This window comes from Anolis sagrei, chromosome 2 (assembly GCF_037176765.1).
Source record: "Anolis sagrei isolate rAnoSag1 chromosome 2, rAnoSag1.mat, whole genome shotgun sequence".
Lineage (NCBI taxonomy): Eukaryota > Metazoa > Chordata > Lepidosauria > Squamata > Dactyloidae > Anolis > Anolis sagrei.
In genome coordinates this window covers 128,462,382-128,484,839 of record NC_090022.1, presented here as the reverse complement: position 1 = coordinate 128,484,839, position 22,458 = coordinate 128,462,382, and the positions used below count along the sequence as shown (strand labels likewise).

The 22,458-nt window shown below is 46.0% G+C and overlaps 2 protein-coding genes across 3 annotated transcripts; one reads left to right on the top strand and one right to left on the bottom strand.

The window, feature by feature from the left end:
- The first annotated feature begins 1,732 nt into the window (after positions 1 to 1,732).
- Positions 1,733 to 15,896, top strand: LOC132768461 (uncharacterized). 2 transcript variants are annotated; one of them, XM_067463842.1, is made up of 7 exons: positions 1,733 to 2,318; positions 3,770 to 3,853; positions 4,943 to 5,031; positions 9,060 to 9,245; positions 10,893 to 11,030; positions 11,406 to 11,584; positions 11,892 to 12,081. In XM_067463842.1, the coding sequence occupies exons 1-7, from the start codon at positions 1,973 to 1,975 to the stop codon at positions 11,989 to 11,991; spliced, it is 1,122 nt and encodes a 373-aa protein (XP_067319943.1). In that variant the 5' UTR covers positions 1,733 to 1,972; the 3' UTR covers positions 11,992 to 12,081. The 2 variants fall into 2 exon arrangements, with proteins under 2 accessions (XP_067319943.1, XP_060620355.2); XM_060764372.2 differs by having other exon boundaries at positions 1,738 to 2,318; positions 11,406 to 11,598; positions 11,892 to 15,896.
- TMEM235 (transmembrane protein 235) lies at positions 8,536 to 21,031 on the bottom strand. The gene is made up of 4 exons (XM_060764373.2): positions 20,660 to 21,031; positions 17,050 to 17,130; positions 16,595 to 16,732; positions 8,536 to 14,061 (listed from the first exon to the last, which is right to left on the bottom strand). The coding sequence occupies exons 1-4, from the start codon at positions 20,886 to 20,888 to the stop codon at positions 13,829 to 13,831; spliced, it is 681 nt and encodes a 226-aa protein (XP_060620356.2). The 5' UTR covers positions 20,889 to 21,031; the 3' UTR covers positions 8,536 to 13,828.
- Between the last annotated feature and the right edge of the window lie 1,427 nt (positions 21,032 to 22,458).

Genomic DNA, 22,458 nt, shown 5'->3' with positions numbered 1-22,458 from the left:
CACAGTACAAGAATGGGGCAGGGAGGGGCTGCTTTTGGCACCACATCCATCAAGCCATGTGTGACGGGAGAATCTGTTTGATGTGGCAATCCAAAACAAATGCTGCAGCTCTTTCCTGGAATACAGATTTTTTGTACCTGTAATGGGTATTGGAATCCAATTACTTTGGGGTTTTTTTACTTGTTGCCTCATTTCCAAATAGTCATGTGTATTGTCTGAATTTGCTGGGCCTGGCTACCTGGAAAGGTGGCATTCCAAATGTATAGTCTAGTATCACCAAAACCTTCCAGCATTTACACACTGCAGTTGCTAGGAAAAGCACATAGGAGAGCAGACTCAAGGCTGCCTTCTTTGAGTCTGGTTGTCCTTCCCAAGCTGGGATTGGAGGGAAGGTGGAAGGAAGAGGGGAGAGCAAGAACGCAGATGGAAACAAAGAAAGATGGAGGGGGAAATGAAAGAAGGGAGGGGGGAAAAGGAGGAAGAGGTAGAGTAGGAAGGAGGAAATAAAGCCAAAAAAGAGGGAAGAAAGGAAAGGAGAGAAGGGGGGAAAGGAGAATCGGGAGGGTAGGGAGAAAATAAAGTAAGAAAGAGGAAGGCTGGAGGGAAGAAGGAAAGATGGGAGGGAGAATAAAGAGAGGAAGAGGAGGGGTGGGAAGAAGGAAACAGGGTAAGAAGGAAGGAAGAGGAAGGATATGTAAGGGCAGAGGAAAAGGAGGAAGAGGGAGGGAGGTTAAGAAAGAGTAGAGAAGAATAGAGAGGAGAGGGAGGGAGAAAGGAAGGAAGGAGGATGGAAGGGAGGGAAGGAAGGAGCGAGAGAGAATAGATGGATGGATAGATAGAAGGAAGGGAGGGAGAATGGATGGATGGGATGGATAGAAAGAAAGAAGGGAGGGAGGGAGGGAAGGAAAGAAGGAAGGAAGGAAGGAAGGGAGGGAGGGAGGGAGGGAGGGAGGAAGGAAGGAAGGAAGGAAGGAAGGAAGGAAGGAAGGAAGGAAGGAAATTTGATGGATAGAAGAAAGGGAAGGAAGGAAAGGAAGGAAGGGGAATGGATGGCTGGAAGGAAGGAAGGAAGGAAGGAAGGAAGGAAGGAAGGGGAATGGAAAAAGGGAGGATGGATGGAAGGAAGGAGAGAAGGAAGAAGAGAGAATGGATGGATGGAAGGAGGGAGGGGAGGGGAGGGGGAAGAAGAATGGATGGATGGAAAGAAAGAAGGAAGAGGAACGGAAGGAGGATGGATGGAGGGAAGATGGGAAGGAGGGAGGGAGGGAGAATGGGTGGACAGAAGGAAGGGCAAGGAAGTAGAATGGATGGATGAATTGACAGAAAGAAGGAACGGGAAAGGAAGAAGGAAGGAAGGAAGGAAGGATGGATGGATGGATGGAAGTGAGGGAGGGAGGGAGAGAGGGAGGGAGGGAAGGGGATAGGGAGAATGGATGCATGGATAGAAGGAAGGGAGGGAAGGAAAGGAGGGAAGGAGAATGGATGGGTGGATATAAAGAAGGAAGGGAGGGGAAGGGAAGGAGGGAGGATGGGGAGAAGGGGAGAAGGAAGGAAGGGAGAGAAGGAGGGAAGGAGAATGGATGGGTGGATATAAAGAAGGAAGGGAGGGGAAGGGAAGGAGGGAGGATGGGGAGAAGGGGAGAAGGAAGGAAGGGAGAGAAGGAGGGAAGGAGAATGGATGGTTAGATTGAAGGGAGGGAGGGAGGGAGGGAGAAATGAAGGAAGCTGCGCTGCCTGGAGTGGGAGCGAAGGTGCCCTAACCTCCCCGCCCTCCTCGACCGGTCCCTGCTTCGTCTTCCTCAACCTCGCTGCTTTCCCCGCTTTCCCGCTCCCTCCCCTGGCCCCGGAAGCGCGTCACTCAGCGGGACTACAACTGCCCCAGAGCTGCGGGGAGGGCTGCCGGCCGGGCTCCGGAGGAGTGCGGAAGTCGGTCGCAGGAGCCCGCGGCGCCTCCTAAGCCCTGCAGGGAGCCATGGCCGGCGGGCTGCGTGGTCGAGTGGGCTCTCTCGGGGCCTCTGCGGCTTGGCGGTGGGGGTGTGTGGCTTTGGCGCTGCGATGCCAGCCCTGCTGCCCGGGGGAGCCCCAGTCTGTTGGCAGCGCCTCGAGGCAGGCGGCGGGGTTGTTGTCCCGCGCGGGCTCTCCGGGGGGCCCGCCCCTTTTTGGCGCCCCGGGGGAGAGCAGCATCCCTCCCGCTCTGGCCAGCCGCGTGGTGGACCTGCGGAGCGACACCGTGACCCGGCCCAGCCCGGCCATGAGGCAGGCCATGGCTCGGGCGGAAGTGGGGCAGGACGACTACGGGGAGGACCCCACCGTCAATGGTGAGCCCCTCCTCGCCCCCTGGGAGGGCTCCAGCTCCCGCCAGGCCGAAGTTGGCCCAGGCCTGAGCTACACTGTAGAAGAGGCATGGGCAAACTTGGGCCCTCCCTCCAGGGGTTTTGGACTTCCACGCCCACCATTCCTGGCCTCAGGCCCCTTCCTTTTCCGCCTCAGCCGCTTAAGCGGGAAAGGGAAAAAGAAAAGTGAAAAGGAAGGGGCCTGAGGCTGTTGGGAGTGGTGGGAGTCGGAAGTCCAAAACACCTGGAGGGAGGGCCCAAGTTTGTTCATAGAATTAATGCAGTTTGACACGTTAGCTGCCATAAATAACAAGAACAACAACAATAGAACTTTATTTGCATCCCACCCTATCTCCCTGTGAGGACCCAGGACGATTTCCAACAAACCAGGCAAACATTCAATGTGTATATCAACAACAATGATATAAAATATGTAAACAGAAAAAAACACAAAAATCTGATTTTTTTAAAAAAGAAAAAAAAGAGAAAAAAACACTAAACATTTTACAACAGAAAAATTAAAATAAACAATTTACATCAAATAATAACAGTAACAAACACTTCCCTGAGTCTCAGTTCTTGTGGGTTTTTTCAGGCTATATGGCCATGTTCTAGAGGCATTTCTCCTGATGTTTCGCCTGCATCTATGGCAAGCATCCTCAGAGGTGAGGTCACTTCGCTGAGTGTTTGTAGGCCCTCAAGCATGATTCTGTGATTCAAGTTCGCTCTAAAATTGCACTGAAGGATTTAGAGAGGTGTTCTCTCAGCTCAAAGTAGTTTTTCCCACTTTCAAGGGGATCTTGACCTCCAATGAATGTGGAAGTCTGCCAGTACTGTCACTTTTGGTGGCTGTTAAATACAACCCTCTCATTGGTGCACAGCAGCTTCCATCAGCCCCAGCCAGCATCCCTAAGGGCAAAGGATGATGGGAGTTGTTAGCTCAAAAGCCTCTGAAGAGCCAGACTTTGTCCACCCCTGCTGTGAAGGACAGGTGATGGAGGCATCATTCATGATCTAGTTGTGGGATTTAACACCTCACAACCTCTAAGGATGCCTGCCTTAGATGCAGGCGACATGTCAGGAGAGAATACTTCTAGAACATGGCCATAGAGCCCAACCCTTTAACACCACACTCCCTATCCTTTTGAGCAAAAAGGAATAGGGCTACAATGTGTCTCAATGGGAAAATAATCTATTGTTGCTTTTCTTACACTATTGCCAAAACAGAGTGGAAAGTAAAATAATCCCATTGCCAAGATAACAAGACTGGACTTTATTTCAAAAGAATGGAATGATTATATATATTTGGCCAGAGGACTTTCTTTCTCTTTCTTTCTGACCTAAGCTATGAAGAAACACTTACCTGTGATCTTGCCAACCTAATAAAATAACTCTGAGCCTTTTAGATTCCTCTTGTGCTTCTTTTCTGCCTCCAGAGCTGCAGAGAGTGGCGGCTGAGCTCCTTGGAATGGAAGAGGCTCTGTTTGTTCCCACAACCACCATGGCCAACCTCATTGCCGGTGAGTCTCACACCAGAACTGTGGAATACTGTGGCCCACCTGGTGCCGGTGGACTGCAACTCCCATCATCCCTCTCCATTGATCGTATTGGCTAAGACTGATGAGAGTTGTAGACTCCAACGACATCTGACCCTATCCTTCACAGGAAGGCTTGTCCTGGGGAAAAGAATTGTGATTTATGATGCCAGTTTCACCCATTATGCTGTTTTATTAATTTAAATAAATATTGTCAGTGTGGAAAGCTCTGGACATAATAAAGACAGAAATGCAGATTCTGTGTTAGGGGTCATATTCTAGGGTGCACCTACACTATAGAATTAATGCAGTTTGGCACTATTTTTACCATCATGGCTCCATGCAGTGGAATCACAGGCATTGCAGTTTGGTGCGTCACCAGCTCTCTTTGGCAGATAAGGCTAAAGACCTTTTAAAATGACAACTCCCATGACCCCATCGCATTGCTCCATGGCAGCTAAAGTGGCATCAAACTGCATTAATTCCACAATGTAGATCAGTGACTTCCAACCTGTGGTCTGTGGACCACCAGTGGTCTGCAAGAACTGAAATACGGTCGGCTTCACCATTACAAGAAAGTGATTGGTCTCGCAAAACTCTCTTACAGTGCCAAGGCTGATTAAATATGGTTTTCGGTAGTTGAGCAGATGGCGACTACTGGATGGCACGTGTTCTGTATCAGAAACTAGAGCTGATGTGGTCTATCAAATGCAGTTTTCTAAATCAGCACCCCAAATAACCAAACCAAATCTAAAGTTGACCAAAAACCAGTTCGTAACTCTTTTGGTACTAATGTCAGAGAGTGGTCCCTGGTCAAAAAAAAAGGTTGGGAACCACTGGTGCAGATGCACCAGTCTTACAATCACAGATGTGAAGAAGTGCTCTCACCCAGATATGTTCCAAGAGTGACCAGAAGAACAACAACAGTATTGCCTCTGTGGAAATGGCAATAACAAATCCATATTCATATCTCCTGACATCTATGACCATTCCCTGTATATTCCAGTTTCTGCCGCCTGCGGTGATTTCCTAGGTGGACTCCCCCCTTCTCATGGCTATCCTTTCTTACCCTAGTCATGTGCCACTGCCACAGACGAGGGGCGCAGGTCCTACTCGGGAAGAAGTCCCACATCCATGTTTTTGAGCAGGGAGGGGTCTCCCAGGTAAGTGGCATTGGGGATAGCCTACAGCTCTTGCCTCCTTTTTCACCTGCTGTTGGGCGAGTGGGCTTTTTAACAAAAGACCCTTCTTATAAATGTACAGCAGAGTATATTAGCAGCAAGTGACCCAGCACCAGTATCCCTAAGATTATAAAAAGAACAAAAATACACAGACCAATGTTATCTATTCAATAGGAGGCTTTTCTTTATAGCAAAATAATATAGTTGCAAGAGCAAGGTTTCCATGACACAAATGAAGTTCAAACTTCACACTGGAACTTCATACACGAGACCTTCTCATAACAAGGCCTAACTAACACCCTGAGGCCTTTCTCCCACAGTGAGGCCAACTACCACTGAGACCTATTCTCCCACTGAGGCAAACTAACACCGAGGCCTACTAAGCTACAGGCACACCTGCTTATATAGAACCGCAGCTTTTGCAGAGTCATTGCATCAATTTAACCTTTTCAGTGTTTGACTCACATTTTTGTAATTAAAATGCCTAGTTGATTTTTAATATTTCTGACACCTACATAATAATAATAAAATAAAACTTTATTTATACCCCGCCACCATCTCCCTGAAGGGACTCGGGGTGGCTAACATGAGGCCAAGGCCAAGAATTACAATAAGGCAAAATAAAATACATACAACAAACAATAAAATCAAATAAAATGTGAACAATAATCAAATAATACAATAAAGTAATGACAGTAACATAATAACACATAGTATAAAGTGAAAAAGAATTAACAAGGCGAGCTGGGCCAAATGCAAAGGGTAAATTTATATATATAAATAGATAAAAATAGAATGGTGTGTCTAATCATCATAATTTTATTTATATCCTACCACCATCTCCCTAAGGGGACTTGGAGCAGCATCTGCCTTCTCTTTGCCTGTGGCAATAATGTCAGTACAATCTGGGTGGGCTTTTGTATTTGGGGCATCTCTGAGTCCAAGAATGGCTCGTACAGCACAAGGGGCGATGGTTTCATACAGAAAACAAAGAAGCACACTTCATTTTTGTTTGTCTTTGTGTTACATCAACAAAAACCTCCAAAGTGAGAGAGAACCCAAAAGAATAACTGAAGAATTATCAAAAGAATCCCAGTAAGGCAAATGTTGCATCTATATTAAGAACTTAATCAAAACATGGCACAAGAAGACCCAACACAGCTCCTTGGGGAACAGTGGCCAATATACATTTTGGTGCCTCAGATGTTAACCTTAGCAGACCTGCTGATTCAAAAAAGGGGCAGCAGTTTTTTCCCTATCAGATCTAGTTTATGAGATACAGAATATATGCCATTTACAAGTCGCCATTTCCTCACCCTTAGAAAACCACGATAACCATATCTAAGAAACTAGAACAGTTGTAAACTATCCAATGCAATTTTCCAAATCAGCAACCCAAAGAACTCCAGAAGCAGACCTAAAAAACAAGATAAACATTTTTTTTTTGTTGGACTGTGCAATTATCAACAGAATAATCCTGGTAAGTTCAGGTTTACATCTATATAAAGAACCTATTTAAAACATAGCGTGAGAAAACCATTAATTGTTGGAATCTCTTCAGTCACATTTTGTTTCTATGCAACGCTCCCGTTTGAAAGATCCGAGAAAATTCCAAAGTGATATAGTTAGCGTGTTGGGATAGTCAAGTTCAAGTCTGTCATGACATTCACTTGAGCCAGTATTCTCTCAGCCTGACCTACATCACAGGGTTGTTGTGAAAAGGAGAGGAACACTGTGTGTGTTGCCTTGAACCAGTTAGAGCAAGGAAGCGATATTAATGCATAGTGATAGTAATGCTAATAGATGATAGCAACTATTCAGCAGTACAGTATTTGAAAACTTTTCAGAGGATTGTGTCTTGTAGCCATTCCAGCTCCAATATCAAGACTGAAAAATTATGCCCAAGTAGCATCCAAAAAAAGTACTGCATGAGCCACGTAATTAAACCACCTCGAGAGGCATACCTGGAATGTGTTATGGGAAAGGCCTTGGATTACTTGCAGCTGCCAAAGCAAATGAAGTCATCAAAGGGACAAAAGAACTTGGTTTTCCAAGGCTTTTCCAAAAATGAGGCCAGTGGTTGAGGAGAAAAAGAGAGAAACCTAGTGATGTGCTTCCCTCTAGTGGTCAGTAGTGGTGAAAGCTGCACCCTTTTCTTTCTTAGCAGCTTCCTTAATCCAGGGCTGAACACACTTAAGCTTGTATTTGTGGTGGAGGTAGTGAAGTCATTTCTGCCTTAAGGCAAACCTATCACAGTTTTTTGGGCAAGATTTTATTTATTTTAGTAGCTGTACCTGCCATGCATTGCTGTGGCCAACCTTCCCTCCCTCTTTTTCTCCTCCTTTCTTTTTCTCCTTTCTTCCCTCCTTCTTTCCCTCCCTCTTTTTCTACTTTCTTCCTTCTCTACCTCTCCTTCCTTCCTTCCTTTGCACTTTGGTTCCATCCTTCTTTCTTTCCTTCCTCCCTTCCTTCTTTCTCTCCTTCTTTCCTTCACTCCTTCCTTCTTTCCTTCTTTCCCTCCCTCTTTCCCTCCCTCCCTCCCTCCCTCCTTCCCTTCCTAACTTCCTTCCCCCTTTCCCTCCTTCATTCCTTCCCTCTAGACATAGGCTGGAAAAGAGTTGGGCTCGAAGGCAGAGCTTGAGAGAGATGCCTCCCTGCAGGACAAAGTCTCAACAGTTAGTGCCCTCAGGTTGTCCTTGGGCCTCCTCGTCGCTCCTCCCAACTGCCGCTGTCATCAAGGGCCACAACCTTCCGATGTGACTGTAGTACAGGAATGGGCAAAGGAGAGCTGGGGTGGCTGCTTGTTTTCTTTTCTCTTGCGCAGGGGGGAAGTCGTTTTCGTGCATGCGCTGCATTTTCATTTAGCTTTTTGTGTTTTTAAATACTTTCCACTGCTTTTTTGGGGGGGTATTATGAGTGATGGTCACTCATTGGTCTGTTAGGAGTGTAGTGTCCAAATTTGGTGTCAATTCATCCAGTGGTTTTTGAGTTATGTTAATCCCATAAAGAAACAAACATTACATTTTATTTATATAGATTATATATATGTGTGTGTGTGTGTGTGTGTACACACACACACACACACCGTCTTTCTCAACCCTGGGGGTCTCAAGGTGGTTTACAACAAAGATTTGTTTAAGAGGGGGCTTGTGTGTCTTTATGATTATAGCAGCAAAACATGGTTATATGTTTAAAATCAGGGCACCAGCCTTTGTGGCCTCCATTTATAGAAAAAGAAAGGTCGATATTGAAATTTCAAATAATATTTGGGATTGATGATGCTTGCACTCACACACAGATTTTTCCTCTGCATTCTTCTTATATTTAAATAACTCGTGTACTCCTAACACTTCTGGGTAATCTTCACTTCTACTTCTTATTAGGTCTCACCATAACTGAGCCATTATCTGCCCTTGCAGATCATATCACAGTCTATCCAGTTGAAGGAGTTATACACAGAAACACATGCTTGTACAACATGCACAATTTGATCAGAAGCAAGGATTTAATTTAGGAATCTGCTCCTACATTAGATTGCTATTGACTTCTCAGAAGTCCACACTCAGGACAGCCACAGTCTGTCACATATGCATGTCCTTACTTACCTAGACATAATTCCCACTTTATCCAATGATTACAAGGATAGGCAACTTGTAATTGGCTTCTGACCATCTAGACCAGTGGTTCTCAACCTGTGGGTCCCCAGATGTTTTGGCCTTCAACTCCCAGAAACCCTAACAGCTGGTAAACTGGCTGGGATTTCTGGGAGTTGTAAGCCAAAACTCCTGGGGACCCACAGATTGAGAACCACTGATCTAGAAGTTGGTTGGATTGCAACTACTCTTACTCTTCATCATGGGTCTGCTGACTTGAATGCATTGGAGAAACATTGGAGAGCTAAAGCTTTTCCAACCATGCATTAAAGCTTTGGTGCTGCTTATTTAGCAACTGATCTGGAAGTACCACTCTCACTGACATTGCCTTGTCACATTCACTTTGCTCTGGAACAGGTGGCTGGAGTCCATTCACAACTATTGCAGGATCTGCCCAATGGGACCTTCTGTCTTGATGAAGTGGAACGCAAGATCCAGGAGTCCCACAGAAGCAAATATCACCCCCGCCCTGAGCTCATCTGCCTGGAGAACACACACTGCTCAGCCGGGGGACGCGTCCTACCTCTCACATACCTGCAGGAAGTGAGTACCAACAGCTGTCCTCCAGCTGCACATTGCAAATGCTCATCACAGTTTCTAGCTGAAAGGATGCGTTCTCATTGTGGGTTTTCTGGAAAAGGCTATCAGCAATAAGAGTGACCACCAACAAATACCTGTATATTGTCATTTGTTCCCACTTTCTCCAAAATGGGAAAGCTTTTGTCTTTCAAGACCTATAACCCCCATAATTCTTTAGTTTTGGATTTGTCAAAGAGCAGAAAGCATCTCACTCCTATATGTTGAAAGGATATGTGCTTCCTTTCCCTTCCACCCAAATGTACAGTCCTGCCAGGATGTCTGCCTGTGACTATCCGGAAACTTAATAGTCTTTTTCTCACTGTTTCTTCCTCCCCCACTATTTCAGCTGAAACATTGTCAGACTAATTACATTTATTTTAATTTACAAAGGTATCCATAAACATGCTTAGGGAGTCTCAGAAGATACGGACATTGCTATACTATTTTGTGTTGAGCATCCAAACACCCAAATCTACTAGAAAATTATGTTGTAGCTCAGTGGTTCCCAACCTTTGGGTCTCCAGGTGTTTCGGACTTCAACTCCCAGAAATCCCAGCCAGATTACCAGCTGTGGGAGCTGAAGTCCAAAACACCTGGAGGACCAAAGGTTGGGAACCACTGATCTAGCTGTTAGCATAACGAGGGACAGCTGTCTTGGCCAAGCAACAACATTCAAAATTTCCAAAATAGCAATATCTTTTTCAGGCCAATCAAAATGCACAAAATACACAATGCAAGCTTTTAAAGCTCCTTCTCTGTCAATCAAAGATGTTAAAAATCATATAGGAGAAGGAAAAATACAAAAGAATAAAAGGGGCTAGAATTTAACTCTTTGAGGCTTTTAATCTGCAACACAGGTAAAATATCTTCATTGGGACTGCATTTGGTAAGTTTTACTTACACTGCACGTAAAAAACGTTTCCAGATGCAACAGTACAGAGGCAGCTTGAGACATTCAGTGTCCTTTACCCAAGAAAGGCAGTAGCTTCATCCAGGAGAGAAAAGGCTTGGATTTCAAGGGAAGTTACTTTTTCAATTACTAATGGAATTTAAATTTTACTGCCTGGATTTTGTGACCATTTTGTGAAAATTTACTACCTGGATTTTCCAGTGCCCACATGGTCAAAGAGGGGAGTGACGCCTGCTTTCATTGATAAGTTTTCATGCCGTTTTAACGAAACCAACTTATGAAAAAATGTAAGCCTATTGCACTAACATTTTTCTTCTTCTGTACAAACACCTTTGCCTGATGAAGAACACAGTGGAGCTTTAAAAGCTTGCACAATGTATTCTGTGCATTTTTGTCTGACCCAATAAATTTCTTAACCTCTTTCCCTGAGCTATTACAGAAATATGGTCATAAATTACAATAAAGAACTGAAACCCCTAACTCAAGCCCTGCTGTTTGGGCACAATCTTAGTAAGCAATTTCCTGTTTGGATTCTTTGATAGCCTTTCCCAGTTGCTATCCAGCATTGTCTTATCACAGAACTAGGGCTGCTATTCTCTGATCTAAATGTGGTATCTCAGGTCAGAATGCCCCTGGTTTATCTTCTTCTGGATCATGTGAGTCATTTTTTTCAAATGTTGACTTGTTCTTTTTCTACACAGTTGCGTCAGCTATCCCAGCGGTATAGGTTGCGGATACACATGGATGGTGCCCGTTTGCTTAATGCTGCTGTAGCACTGGGAGTGCCAGCAAGTCATATCTCTCAGCACTGTGATTCCATCTCTTTGTGCCTCTCTAAGGTGAGAAGTTACTAATGAGTCTGTAAATATTGCAGGGAACTTGGAAAGTATAAATGAAGCACTTGTAACCTGTGTCAGAAACCTATGACAATACCTTTAATTGCCCGGACCCTTTGCCAGATTTCTCCTCACCAAGTTGGGGAAAAGTGGGGATGCTTGACTGCAGTTCCCATGCTTCCTTACTGTTGGCTTTGCTTGCTGATGGGAGGAGCAGTTCCCAAACCCCTGGAGGGCAACACATTTCCCATTCATGAACCAGAGGTAATTAGAGGAAGCTCCTAAAGGACAATTGAATAATACAGGCAGAATCCCTCAGAAGGACTTGGGGAAAGGGGTTTGGATGCTGCATGATTCTGTTTTTGCTTTGCTTCACAGGGCGTAGGGGCACCGGTAGGCTCACTTCTGGTAGGATCCAAAGAGTTCATCTCCGACGCCTGGCGTGTGCGCAAGCTCCTTGGAGGTGGGATGTGCCAGGCAGGGGTTCTGGCAGCAGCAGGCCTTGTTGCATTAAGCCATGTGGAGGAGACACTACAAAGGGATCATAGCAACGCCAGGTGCTTTGCCCAAGGTGCTTATGTTGTGGGAATGGGGAGAGATACAGCCTCACTGCTAAGTCGTCTCAGAGTAATAAATTCACTCCATGAGTGAAGGGTAGATTTATTTTACTGTGGTGTTAGTATCCTCCTTGGAGTCCTTTTTTCAGGCTAGTCTTTCTTGTTAACTGCAAGGAACCTACCTTTCTTAATTCCTTGCCTTGCCTTCCTTTTCCACTTTATCATATGCTCATTTTTCCTCTGTAGCAATAAAGTTGAGGGATTCTGTAGTGTCTCATCTTTCTGACCCCCTCATTTTTCCTCACAGGTGTCTGTGCTCTTGGTTCTCCTCTCTGCTCCATAAATCCAGCCACAGTGGAGACCAATATTGTCATGGTGACATTGCCAACACCCAGGCTGACTCCTGACAGATTGTGCGAGCTAATGGAGGCTGTGAGTGCAGAGGAGATGGCTGACACTGGCCATGCCATTAGCGTGCGGCTCTTCCCATGGGGTGAGCACAGCTTCCGTGCCGTCTGGCACTGCGACATCTCCCCTCATGACACACAACTGGCGTTGAACAAATTGCACTTTGTGCTGGACCACTGTGAGCAGTGACATCCTTTCAGCTTGCAGACCAGAAGTTTGAGTTGGTGCTTGGCATGCCAATGTGGAATTAAGCCAAGGCAGGCTCGTAAAACTCAGTTATGTTAGTTTCTGATTCAATTGTGCCAATCGACCTGAAATCAAGGCTGACGTCTACATTTTGAGCAATGCTTTACAGTGGAAATTCAAGCGTGAACTCCAAATCCTGTGCACACAAAAGAAAAAAACAAGTGCCTACTGTTCCTGACCTCCCTACAGATCAGACCAAGATTCAAGAAACACCTCTTCCTTTTTCGCAGTTGGCAGTCAACACATCAAAGACCTAAGATATAGTCTTCACTATGCACCATATATTGTCCTCTGCTACAATGGCATCTTTTTATCATTCTACATTCAGCTAAATAGCCAGCTATGGCTGGTCGATCCCCTGCTATTGAGAGTCAGATGTAGGAGTGCTAGTTAAAATCTAGAAGGGGAACTTCCTAGGATCATTTTCTTTACAGACCTCAGCTACCTGCCCCAGAACTTTACTCTGAAGGAGCTGCTGTCCCTTCATGGCCTGGGACCCATTCTGCATGAAAACAAGTGTCCTCCTTTTCCAGACTCACCACAGAGTGCAGTAACACGCTGTGGCTACTGTCTACTTTTTTTCAGTCTACTGCCAACACCCTGGAGCCCCCCATGGCACAACGAGTTAAACTGAAGACTGACAGGTCGCAGGTTCGAATCCAGGGAGAACGTTGATGAGCTCCCTCTGTCAGCTCCCGCTGCATGTGAGGGCATGAGAGAAGTCTTCCACAACGGTGGTAAAACGTCAAAACATCTGGGCAACCCCTAGGCAATGTTCTTGCAGATGGCCAATTCTCTCACACCAGAAGCGACTTGCAGTTTCTCAAGTTGCTCCTGACATGAGAAGAAACAAACCAACACCCTGTGTGCCTTTGTGTGTGGGAAAACTTCTGCAGGCTGCACCCTGCCCTTGTTTCAGGGAAGGAGGCAGAACTAGCAGGATCTTAGGACAAAGAAGTCATACAGAGTGACCTGCTGCAGGCAGTAGCAGTGGGCCTTCTAGAAAAACAATTCAACAGTCTCTTTGACAGCTCCTGTCTGGTGTAGCAAGCATTGTGCCTACTGCTGACAGACTCTTCTCTATCCGAAAGGAATTTTTTTTCAGTGTGCTTACTGGATCCAAATATTGCAAGGTGTCCAAGGCACACCAAAGGAAGACAGTCCATACTTGATGGGAATAGCTATGTATAGAAGGAGACAGAGTAAAAGGTTCTTGGGAAAAGGACAGGGTGCTGCTTTCTAATCTTTCTGTCTCAGCTTTGCTTCTCTATTTAGAGGTGCCCACAGTGCCATCCTTCTTAGTGCTTCATCGAGCTGAAAAGCAAAGAAGGTGACTGCTAGGCCTTATGAGTAAAAGCCGGTTCCTCACATAACTAACACTCACAGAGAGACCCTTCTATCTGTCAGCCACAGCCCTGGTTCTGTGATCAACGAGTGTCTATGTGTTGTGGCTATGAAGGAAGAGGGAGCACCTGCCAGGTTTTCGTATATAGAACAGGAAGGGGCCACTGAGAGTGAAGGGTTCTCTTGCAGCCCCATAACTTCCTCTCCACACACCCCAATTCCACTCTTCAATCCTCTCCATGGTAGTCAAATGGACACTGAACATGCATTGGACTTCAGGTGGAGCTGCCGAGCGGCCAGGAGAAACAGGACACCAGCTAGTCCCTCGGTGCCAAAAGAGAGCCAGGCAAGAGCCAGGGACCAGCCAAAGGCAATGTGGACGTGCTTAAAGCGCTCCTGGTCAAACATACGGACTGTCTCTGTGAATGCTGCTCCAGAGTAGCAGATGTAGATGCTAATTCCTGACATCGTCAGCAGCGCTGTGTAGGAAAGAAAAGGGGTGGGAAAGAAAAGTTGTATCAGAGGAGCAGGCTGGACAGCAGGCATTACCTCTGAATAGGGTAAATTCTAGTGATAGCTAGATAAAGCCTCCCTTAGCCGAGCCTTCAAGGTTTTCCTCTTTGACATTAAGGCAAAACAGATACTTTAAGCAGGTGGTTTTGCTTTTATAAAACATCAATTTTTAACTATTTATTTCAATTTTTTTGCACATTAGAAGGGCTAGCAGCTTTGAAATACACATTTTGCAAATTGTGTGTGTGTGTGTGTGCGTTTCCAACTGAGTGATTCAATAAGTTAGAATATCCTTGAAGATATATCTGTAATGAACTCCTGGAGACATGGAGCATTTTTATATCATGCAATACTGCGGAATTCTCAATGGGGTCAGAAAAATAACCCCAATTCAATTACAAAATGTACCTTTTAAAAAATCTGTGTATTAAAACTGCTTGCCTCTCCTCTAGTTCAGGATTGCCTACCCCAGGCTGCCTGTGATTCTTTGGGGCATCAGACTGAGATGGCCCACATCAATTGGTACTCAGGAGCCCCCGGTGGTGCAGTGGGTTAAACCCTTGTGCCAGCAGGACTTCTGACCGAAAGGTGGCCGGTTGGAATCCAGGGAGTGGGGTGAGCTCCCGTCTGTCAGCTCCAGCTTCCCATGCAGGGACATGAGAGAAGCCTCCTACAGGATGGTAAGACATCTTGGCATCCCCTGGGCAACATCCTTGCAGACGGCCGATTCTCTCACACCAGAAGCGACTTGCAGTTTCCCAAGTCACTCCTGACATGGAAAAAAAACTGATATTGTTCCTTAGCAGGAGATTCCAGGGTTGAACCTGGAACACTAAACCACCATTTCAGGTAAACAGCTTCAGCAATCAATCCTACGTACCTTGAAAGAAACAAAATTTTAGAATCATGTAAAATTGGCTTTCTTGCACAGAAATGTCAGCAAAAAGAAGAAATTTGAGAGTCAAATTGAAATACAGAAGACCCCTACTTGTCTGATGGGTTAGGGGCCACAGCTTTGTCAGAAAGTGAAATCAGTTGAAAAATTGAATCGGATTGCAAATGCATGTTGGCCACTGAAAAACATAATCCACTTCTTGAATGTGTGTGCTGAAGCTGAAAGCTTTTGCGTGCATGTAAAAGTCTTTCCATAGGAAACCCTTAGGACCACATATGTGTGTGCAAGCAAGGCAAGAACTGAGAAAAGAATCGACCCCTCAACAAATTAATGAAACTTGTCTGTCATTTAAAAGCATTGAAAGAGTGAGTTGTCAGAAAGCAGCCTATCAAAAGGCGGGGAAAGCCTATCTAGGCAGTCCCCAAGTTGGAAAGATAGGTTTTTTAGGTTTGTTCTTAAGTCAAATTTGTATGCAAGTTGGAACAGGTACATTTTTAAGTGTAGTTCCAGCCAAAAATATATATTCTTTAGCTTAGATAGGCATATGGAGGTTAACAGCACTGTAACATTTCTTTTTCTGTCTCTTGTTCAGAAGATCTCACCTCACTTTCTGTCCCTGTGATAATTGGGTTTTAACAAATTTGGATTATAGTGGAAACAAGGATTGATGACAAAGCTTCAGTTGAGATACCTTTTCCACACGATAACTCTTACAAGAGTGAATTTCCCTTCCGAGGGATAGATTTCTCTCACTTCCTGTTGTCTCATCCCCATTCTTAATAATTGTTTGTAGATCGGATATTTGTAACTCGGGGACTACCTGTTCTGTATATGCAATATTTACCTTAAAACCTCAATGATTTTTGCTCCTTTAATAAAAGTAAACTTATGAAAAAACATTTAAAACTTCCTTGCCATTTGTAATTTTTTTCTTTTAGTTATACATATACCTTTGGTTCCATTTCCTCACAATGGCCAAAAAGTAAATAAGAGACTACATGGAGCCTAGCCAAAGTAGCTAGCAAAGGCTCCTGATATTAGTGGGTCAGAATGCATCAGATGATAGACTGACCCCTTGAAGTCAAATTAAGTAACCTGAGGATCTCCAGATAGTCATATACTGCAGCTCCTGTCGCCCATCAGCATTGGCTATGCTGAGCCTAGTGCTGATAGAAGGTGCAGTCCAACAGTAGCTGGAGCCTATTCATCCATTAACCATGCCATTGAGGCTCTTCGTTAAGCCTCTGACAGTTGTGCCTCTATTCTGCTACCCAGGAGAAAAAGAGAAGAACCACCAATACAGATTTGGTAGAAAGAGAAGATTTGTGTACTTGCTGACCAGGACAAAAAAGAAAGGAAAAACAATAAAGTAATCAGAGAAATATATATATCATCAAGGATGTGGCTATCATACCGAGAGCCACTAATTGGTCCATTATTCTCAATCTGTTGTGACCATCTAGCAGCCAGAGCCATTACAAGCTCTATACGCGAATGGAGGTTCTAGTAAATAATCTCCAGAGCAAAACCTAAGCAAGGATTCAATGGCAGTTTTGATCACTGGGGCACCACTCCAAGACCCTCCCAGCCATAGGATCACTCACCGCCCAGCAGAAAATAGCAGCCTGTGAACTGAAGAAGGCAGGCGCTCCGGGCCAAGGATCCCATGATCCCACAGATCCAGCCAAAAACAATCAAGATGAGGCTGAGTGGCAGTAGGACCACAAAGGCTCGGTGCATGCCTGGCAAAGAGACAAAGAGCAAGGAATTTACTTGCAGAGGGCAAAGAAAGATCCCTGTTATGTTATAGAATGTAAAACACTTTCTTAAAGGCCTATAGTGTTTTATGTTGGGGAACAAACAATCCCACAATCTCCACTCCCAAGTGTCAAATGAGAACCTAACTCTGACTAACTTGCCAGCACTGACAAACGCCACCTGAATTTCCGACAAATGGTCCCACCAACAAAAGGCACACTGTCAAGCTTAATGTAGCTATAAAATGAAGATTTCCACCACATCCCAAAGTCCCAAACCCTGTAAAATGTTCTCTACTCACAGATGAGATGCTGGAGTGACGCAGGGACTTGCCAGCTCTCTGTACCAAATGGGTCAATCAGAGGCATGCAGGCATTCTGCCCTGAGGAAGCAAAAGAGAACCAGGGCATCAGAGGGAGACACTCTCAAGGAAATAATGCTAGCCTGCTTCCTCTAACTGGCAAGGCTAATTCAGGAAGGATATTCTGCAGCCCAGACACAACACCTGTCTGGAACCTTTTGTGGACAAAAAGTTGATGTAAATGGTGCCAAGACAGACAAGTGGCATTGACCTGCTATTGGCCCCAAGTGCCTTTTTATGAGAGCAATACCTAAATACTAGTTTTTATCTTGGCAATTTGCATGGGGCATTTTAAAAAAATGTAAGGCTGAGCAAATGTACACCCGGTTCGATTCCTTAGGGTTTCATGATGGGCAAGATTCCCTTCTACCTACATCAGTGTCACAGCAGCTGGTTCACTCCTTTATTATGCCCCCAGGCAAGATGTATAAAGTGTAATTTCAGACATTGGAGAGGAATGTAAGTTGGTCAGGATGCATTCCTGATAAGACACCTGGCTGAACATTGGGCTATAGATTACTAACTTTTAGTAGCCTGGCTTTGGATCCACCTTTCTCTCCAAACTGGGCAAAGAGACCTGTGTGTAGAGTGAAGACCTTTGCAACTGGAAAAATCACAAAAACAATGTCTATTGACAAATCCCATTCTTTCTGCCCAAAATTACACTTTACAGAGAGCGAATTCCAGCCTCACTTATACAGAAAGTGAGACGGAAAGTAGAAGAGCCCAGCTCTGAAACCAGAACAAGGCTCTCTCTTCTATTTCCCTTGTCATTTAGCTAGGCCCATAATTACCCTAAAGGCAACAGATCCCATCTAACCTTGGAGGCTAAGCAGGGTCAGCCTTGGTTAATACTTGGATGCAAGGCAGCCAAGAAATAATTGGTGCTGTAGACTGGATTTCAGAGAAGGAACTGATGAACCACCTTTGAATATTTCTTGCCTAAGAAAACCCTATGAAATCTGTAAGCTGATAGGTGATTTAGAATAATAGAGTTGGAAGGGACCATATGGGCCATCTAATCCACCCCACTGCCATGTAGGAAATGCACAATCAAAGTGTGCCATCTAGCTTCTGTTTAAAAGCTTCCAAGAAAGGAGCTAGTGTGGCATATTACTTTGAGTCTTGGACTAGGACTCAAGGATTCAAAACCCCTTTGGCCACATAAAGCAACTGAATTACCTTGGGCAAATCACACTCTCTCCGCCTTAGAGGAAGGCAGTTGTCTGAATAAATAATAGTAGTAGTAGTAGTAGTAGTAGTAGTAGTAATAGTAATAATAATAATAACAATGTTTAGAATAATGGAATCAGAGTTGGAAGAGACAGCATGGGCCATCTAGTCCAACCCAATTGAAGTACACCCGACAGATGGCCATCCAGCTGTTGTTTAAAAGCCTCCAAGGAAGGAGCTTTCACTACACTCCAAGGCAGAGAGTTCCACTGTTTAATAGCTCGTATGGTCAGGAAGTTCTTCCTAATGTTCAGCTGGAATCTCCTTTCCTGTAATTTGCACCCATTGCTCCAAGTCCTAGTCTGCAGGACAGCAGAGAACAAGCCTGCTCCCTCTTTCTTATGGCATCCTTTCATATATTTATACATGGCTATCATGTATCCTCTCAGCCTCCTCTGCAGGCTAAACATATCCAGTTCTTTAAGATGCTCATTGTAAGAATTCATGCTTTCTAGACCTTTGATCATTTTAGTTGCTCTCCTCTGGACACCTTCCAGCTTGTCAATATGTCTTTTGAACTGTGGTACCCAGAACTGAACACAATATTCCAGGCGAGGTCTGACCAAGACAGAATGGAGAGGCACCATGACTTCCCTCGAACTAGACACTATAAATACTCCTTTTGATGCAGCCCAAAACCCTGTTGGATTTTTTTGCTGCTGCATCACACTTTTGGCTCATGTTCAACTTGTTGCCTATGAAGACTCCAAGATCTTTTTCATGTGGACTGACTGTTGTCAAGTCAGGCATCACCCATCCTGTATCTTTTGCATTTCTTTTTTTCTGCCTAAATGTTCTTGTTGAAATTCATGTTGTTGGTTTTGGCCCAGCTCTCTAATAATCTGTTGAGATCTTTTTGAATTCTAATCCTGTTCTCTGGAGTATTAGCTATCCCTCCCAGTTTGGTGTCAACTGGAAACTGGATAAATATGTCATCAAAATCTTTATTCAATACATGAATAAAGATGTTGAACAGTACTGGGCTCAGGACCGAACCCTGCGACACTCCACTCATCACTTCTCCGCAGGATGAAGAGGGACCATTGGTGAGCACCCCTTGGGTTCAGTCGCTTGAAGGCACACATGCAGGGGAACCCACTCATCATACATACCACTGTGGTCTCCAGAACTCTTGTGAGGCATTGGAGTTAATGCATTTACAAGTTTCTTTGAGAGCCGGAAATATTATCTTCGCTCAACTATCCTCTTCCCTCAACCAATCGAGTTGCTTTGAGGTTTGATACTTCAGACTCCCTTCAGCTCCACTCTCAGTTATCCTTCTGAATCATAGAATCATAGAATCAAAGAGTTGGAAGAGACCTCATGGGCCATCCAGTCCAACCCCCTGCCAAGAAGCAGGAATATTGCGTTCAAATCACTCCTGACAGATGGCCATCCAGCCTCTGAGCTGATTCTCAAAGAAAAAACATTCCTCCCAGTTTCTTACTGCAGATACTCTTTTGTTCCTTCCCACCTTTGCCCTGCCTTCATGAAGGCAATCCTCGCCACCACAAGCCCAGGAGCCCCTGGGTTAAGCCCTTGTGCTGGCAGGACTGCTGACCAATAGGTCAGGGGTTTGAATTTGGGGAGAATGGGTTGAGCTCCCTCTGTCAGCTCTAGCCCCCTGCAGGGACATGAGAGAAGCCTCCCACAAGGATGGTAAAATATCAATCATCCGGTAATCCCCTGGGCAACGTCCTTGCAGTCGGCCAATTCTCTCAAGCCAAAAGTGACTTGCAGTTTCTCAGGTTGCTCCTGACACACATACACACAAAACCCATTATCCTGGATATCCTTGCATACCTTAAATATGCACCTGGGATGAAGCAATAACAGGTTCAGGCATAAAGGGGAGTAAGGGCAAAGTGGGGGGAACAGAAGAGGGGGTGAGGCTAGGGGCGGTTCTTGAGGAATCCTGTGTCGGGGGAAGAGACCAAGGCAGAGGCGACTGGGTTGGGAGTCCTGGCTGTCAACGGGGCAAACCGATAGGAACGGCTTGGAGCAAGACGATAGCAGCGAGGGGCGCGGAGTGGGGCAAGGGCCGCCCTTAGCCTTGCAGTGGCATCAAAGGCAGCCCCTGGAGCTGAAGGGTACCTACTGCTTGCCCTCCGTACCCGCGGATTCGGTATCCGCGGCTTTGAAAATACATTTTTTAAAAACCCAAAACAAACCTTGATTTTTGCCATTTTATTTAAGGGTCTTGAACACCCGCGGATTGCGGTATCCGCGGAGGTGGCTGGACCCAAAGCCCAGGACTGTAGCTCTTCCCCTCGGCGCAGCAGGGGACATCGCTCCTCTCCGCCCGAGGAATGCTTACCTTCGCAGAGGCGCCAGAGCCCCGAGTGGGAGCCCAGCCTCTCGGCCTCCCCGGCGCTGCGGTTGCCGCCCTCGCGGTCCACGCGGAGCAGGTACCAGTAGTCGGTGCCCAGGGAGGCGGCCAGGAGGGCGAAGCTCAGCGCCCCGCACAGCCCCGCGCCCAAGCACAGCGCCCCGGGGCGCACCGCCGCCTTGCCCCGCGCCAGAGGGGAGCCCATCGCCCCCGTCATCCTCCTCCTCCTCCTCCTCAGCCCTGCCTGCCTGCCTTGGGGAAACCTGGCCGCTGCGCCAGGGAGGAAAGTAGCAGCAAGTGGCAGCCCGGCGGGAAACGCCCCCTCCCCTTGCCAGCCTCAGGGAGAAAAGGAGGAGGAGGAGGAGGAGGAGAGCACGTTGACTTAAGAGCGTGCAGCTCCACTGTAGCCTGAAGGCAGCCTTCCGCTGCTCTGGAATCCAGCCCACTTTGGCAAGCAAGCCTCGAGCCCCCCAAGGCTCCAGAGCCCCCAGCCCGGGCAGTTCCGCGGGTGTCTATGTGAGAAGATTTTCTTGTCTTCTCACATCCAGACACAACGCACCATCTGTCCCTGTTCAAAGGCACTCCCTGCTTGTTCTAGGGTGGTTCCACGCAGATTTTTTTTGTCGTGTCAAAAGCGATTTGAGAAACTGCAAGTCGCTTCTGGAATGAGAGAATTAGCCGTCTGCAAGGATGTTATCCAGGGGACGCCCGGATGTTTTACCCTCCTTGTGGGAGGCTTCTCTCATGTCCCCGCATGGGGAGCTAGAGCTGACAGAGGGAGCTCATCCGCGCTCTCCCCGGATTCGAACATCCGACCTGTCCGTCGTCAGTCCTGCCGGCACAAGGGTTTAACCCACTGCGCCACTGGGAGCTCCTTCTATGCAGATGCTTAAGTGGATGAAAGGAAAGGGTTCCACTAAGGAGCACCTACACATTCGCCCTAGGAACCAGTTCAAAGCTGGAAAGGTGGTCACAGTATCCCCTTAACGCGGATCAGACCCCAACCGAGGAATGTTTTTTAATTCTACTTCTCACCCAGTCTGAGGTTTTATTTTATTTTTCATGTCAGGAGCGACTTGTGACACTGCAAGTCGTTTCTGGTGTGAGAAAATTGGCCGTCTGCAAGGATGTTGCCCAAAGGATGCCAGGATGTTTTGATGTTTTACCATCCTTGTGGGAGGCTTCTCTCATGTCCTCACATGGGAAGCTGGAGCTGACAGAGGAAGCTCAACCTGCTCTCCCCTGAATTGGACCACTGACCTATTGGTCAGCAATCCTGCCAGCACAAGGGTTTAACCCAGGCATGGGCAAACTTCGGTCCTTCAGGTGTTTTGGACTTCAACTCCCACAATTCCTAACAGCCAGTAGTTGAAGTCCAAAACACCTGGAAGGCTAAAGTTTGCCCATGCCTGGTTTAACCCATTGCAACAGTGTGAGATGCTATGATGCCCATTCAGGATCATTGCTAGACCATGGCAGGACACAAGGTATGAGAACAAAGGGGCAGGAAATGAGAACCCTCATAGGAATGATGCAGTTTTCCTCTCCCAGGAGAATATTTTTTACCTTCTACCAGCTGTGTGTTTTTTAAAAAGTTTTTATGTTATTGAGGGCATCAAATTGTGCCCTCTGTAAACCATCCTGAGTTGCCCTTGGGCTGAGAAAGACAGTATATAAATATGGCAAATAAATTAAGTGTTCAGCACTTAAGGGGATATTGGCAAGCACTTTTCAGTCTCAGATTTTAGTCCTGTATGGAGGTTGGTTGCCGATTCCCTGGCCTATTC

What these genes read in the sequence shown, in the direction of transcription:
- LOC132768461 (XM_060764372.2), top strand. Translation starts at nt 1,973, where the DNA reads ATGGCCGGCGGGCTGCGTGGTCGAGTGGGCTCTCTCGGGGCCTCTGCG. An exon ending in CATGGCCAACCTCATTGCCG is followed by an intron (nt 3,854 to 4,942) that starts GTGAGTCTCACA and finishes TTCTTACCCTAG; the next exon opens with TCATGTGCCACTGCCACAGA. An exon ending in CGCCAGGTGCTTTGCCCAAG is followed by an intron (nt 11,599 to 11,891) that starts GTGCTTATGTTG and finishes TTTTCCTCACAG; the next exon opens with GTGTCTGTGCTCTTGGTTCT.
- TMEM235 (XM_060764373.2), bottom strand. Translation starts at nt 20,888, where the DNA reads ATGACGGGGGCGATGGGCTCCCCTCTGGCGCGGGGCAAGGCGGCGGTG. An exon ending in GCTCTGGCGCCTCTGCGAAG is followed by an intron (nt 17,131 to 20,659) that starts GTAAGCATTCCT and finishes TTGCTTCCTCAG; the next exon opens with GGCAGAATGCCTGCATGCCT. An exon ending in GTCACTCCAGCATCTCATCT is followed by an intron (nt 16,733 to 17,049) that starts GTGAGTAGAGAA and finishes TCTCTTTGCCAG; the next exon opens with GCATGCACCGAGCCTTTGTG.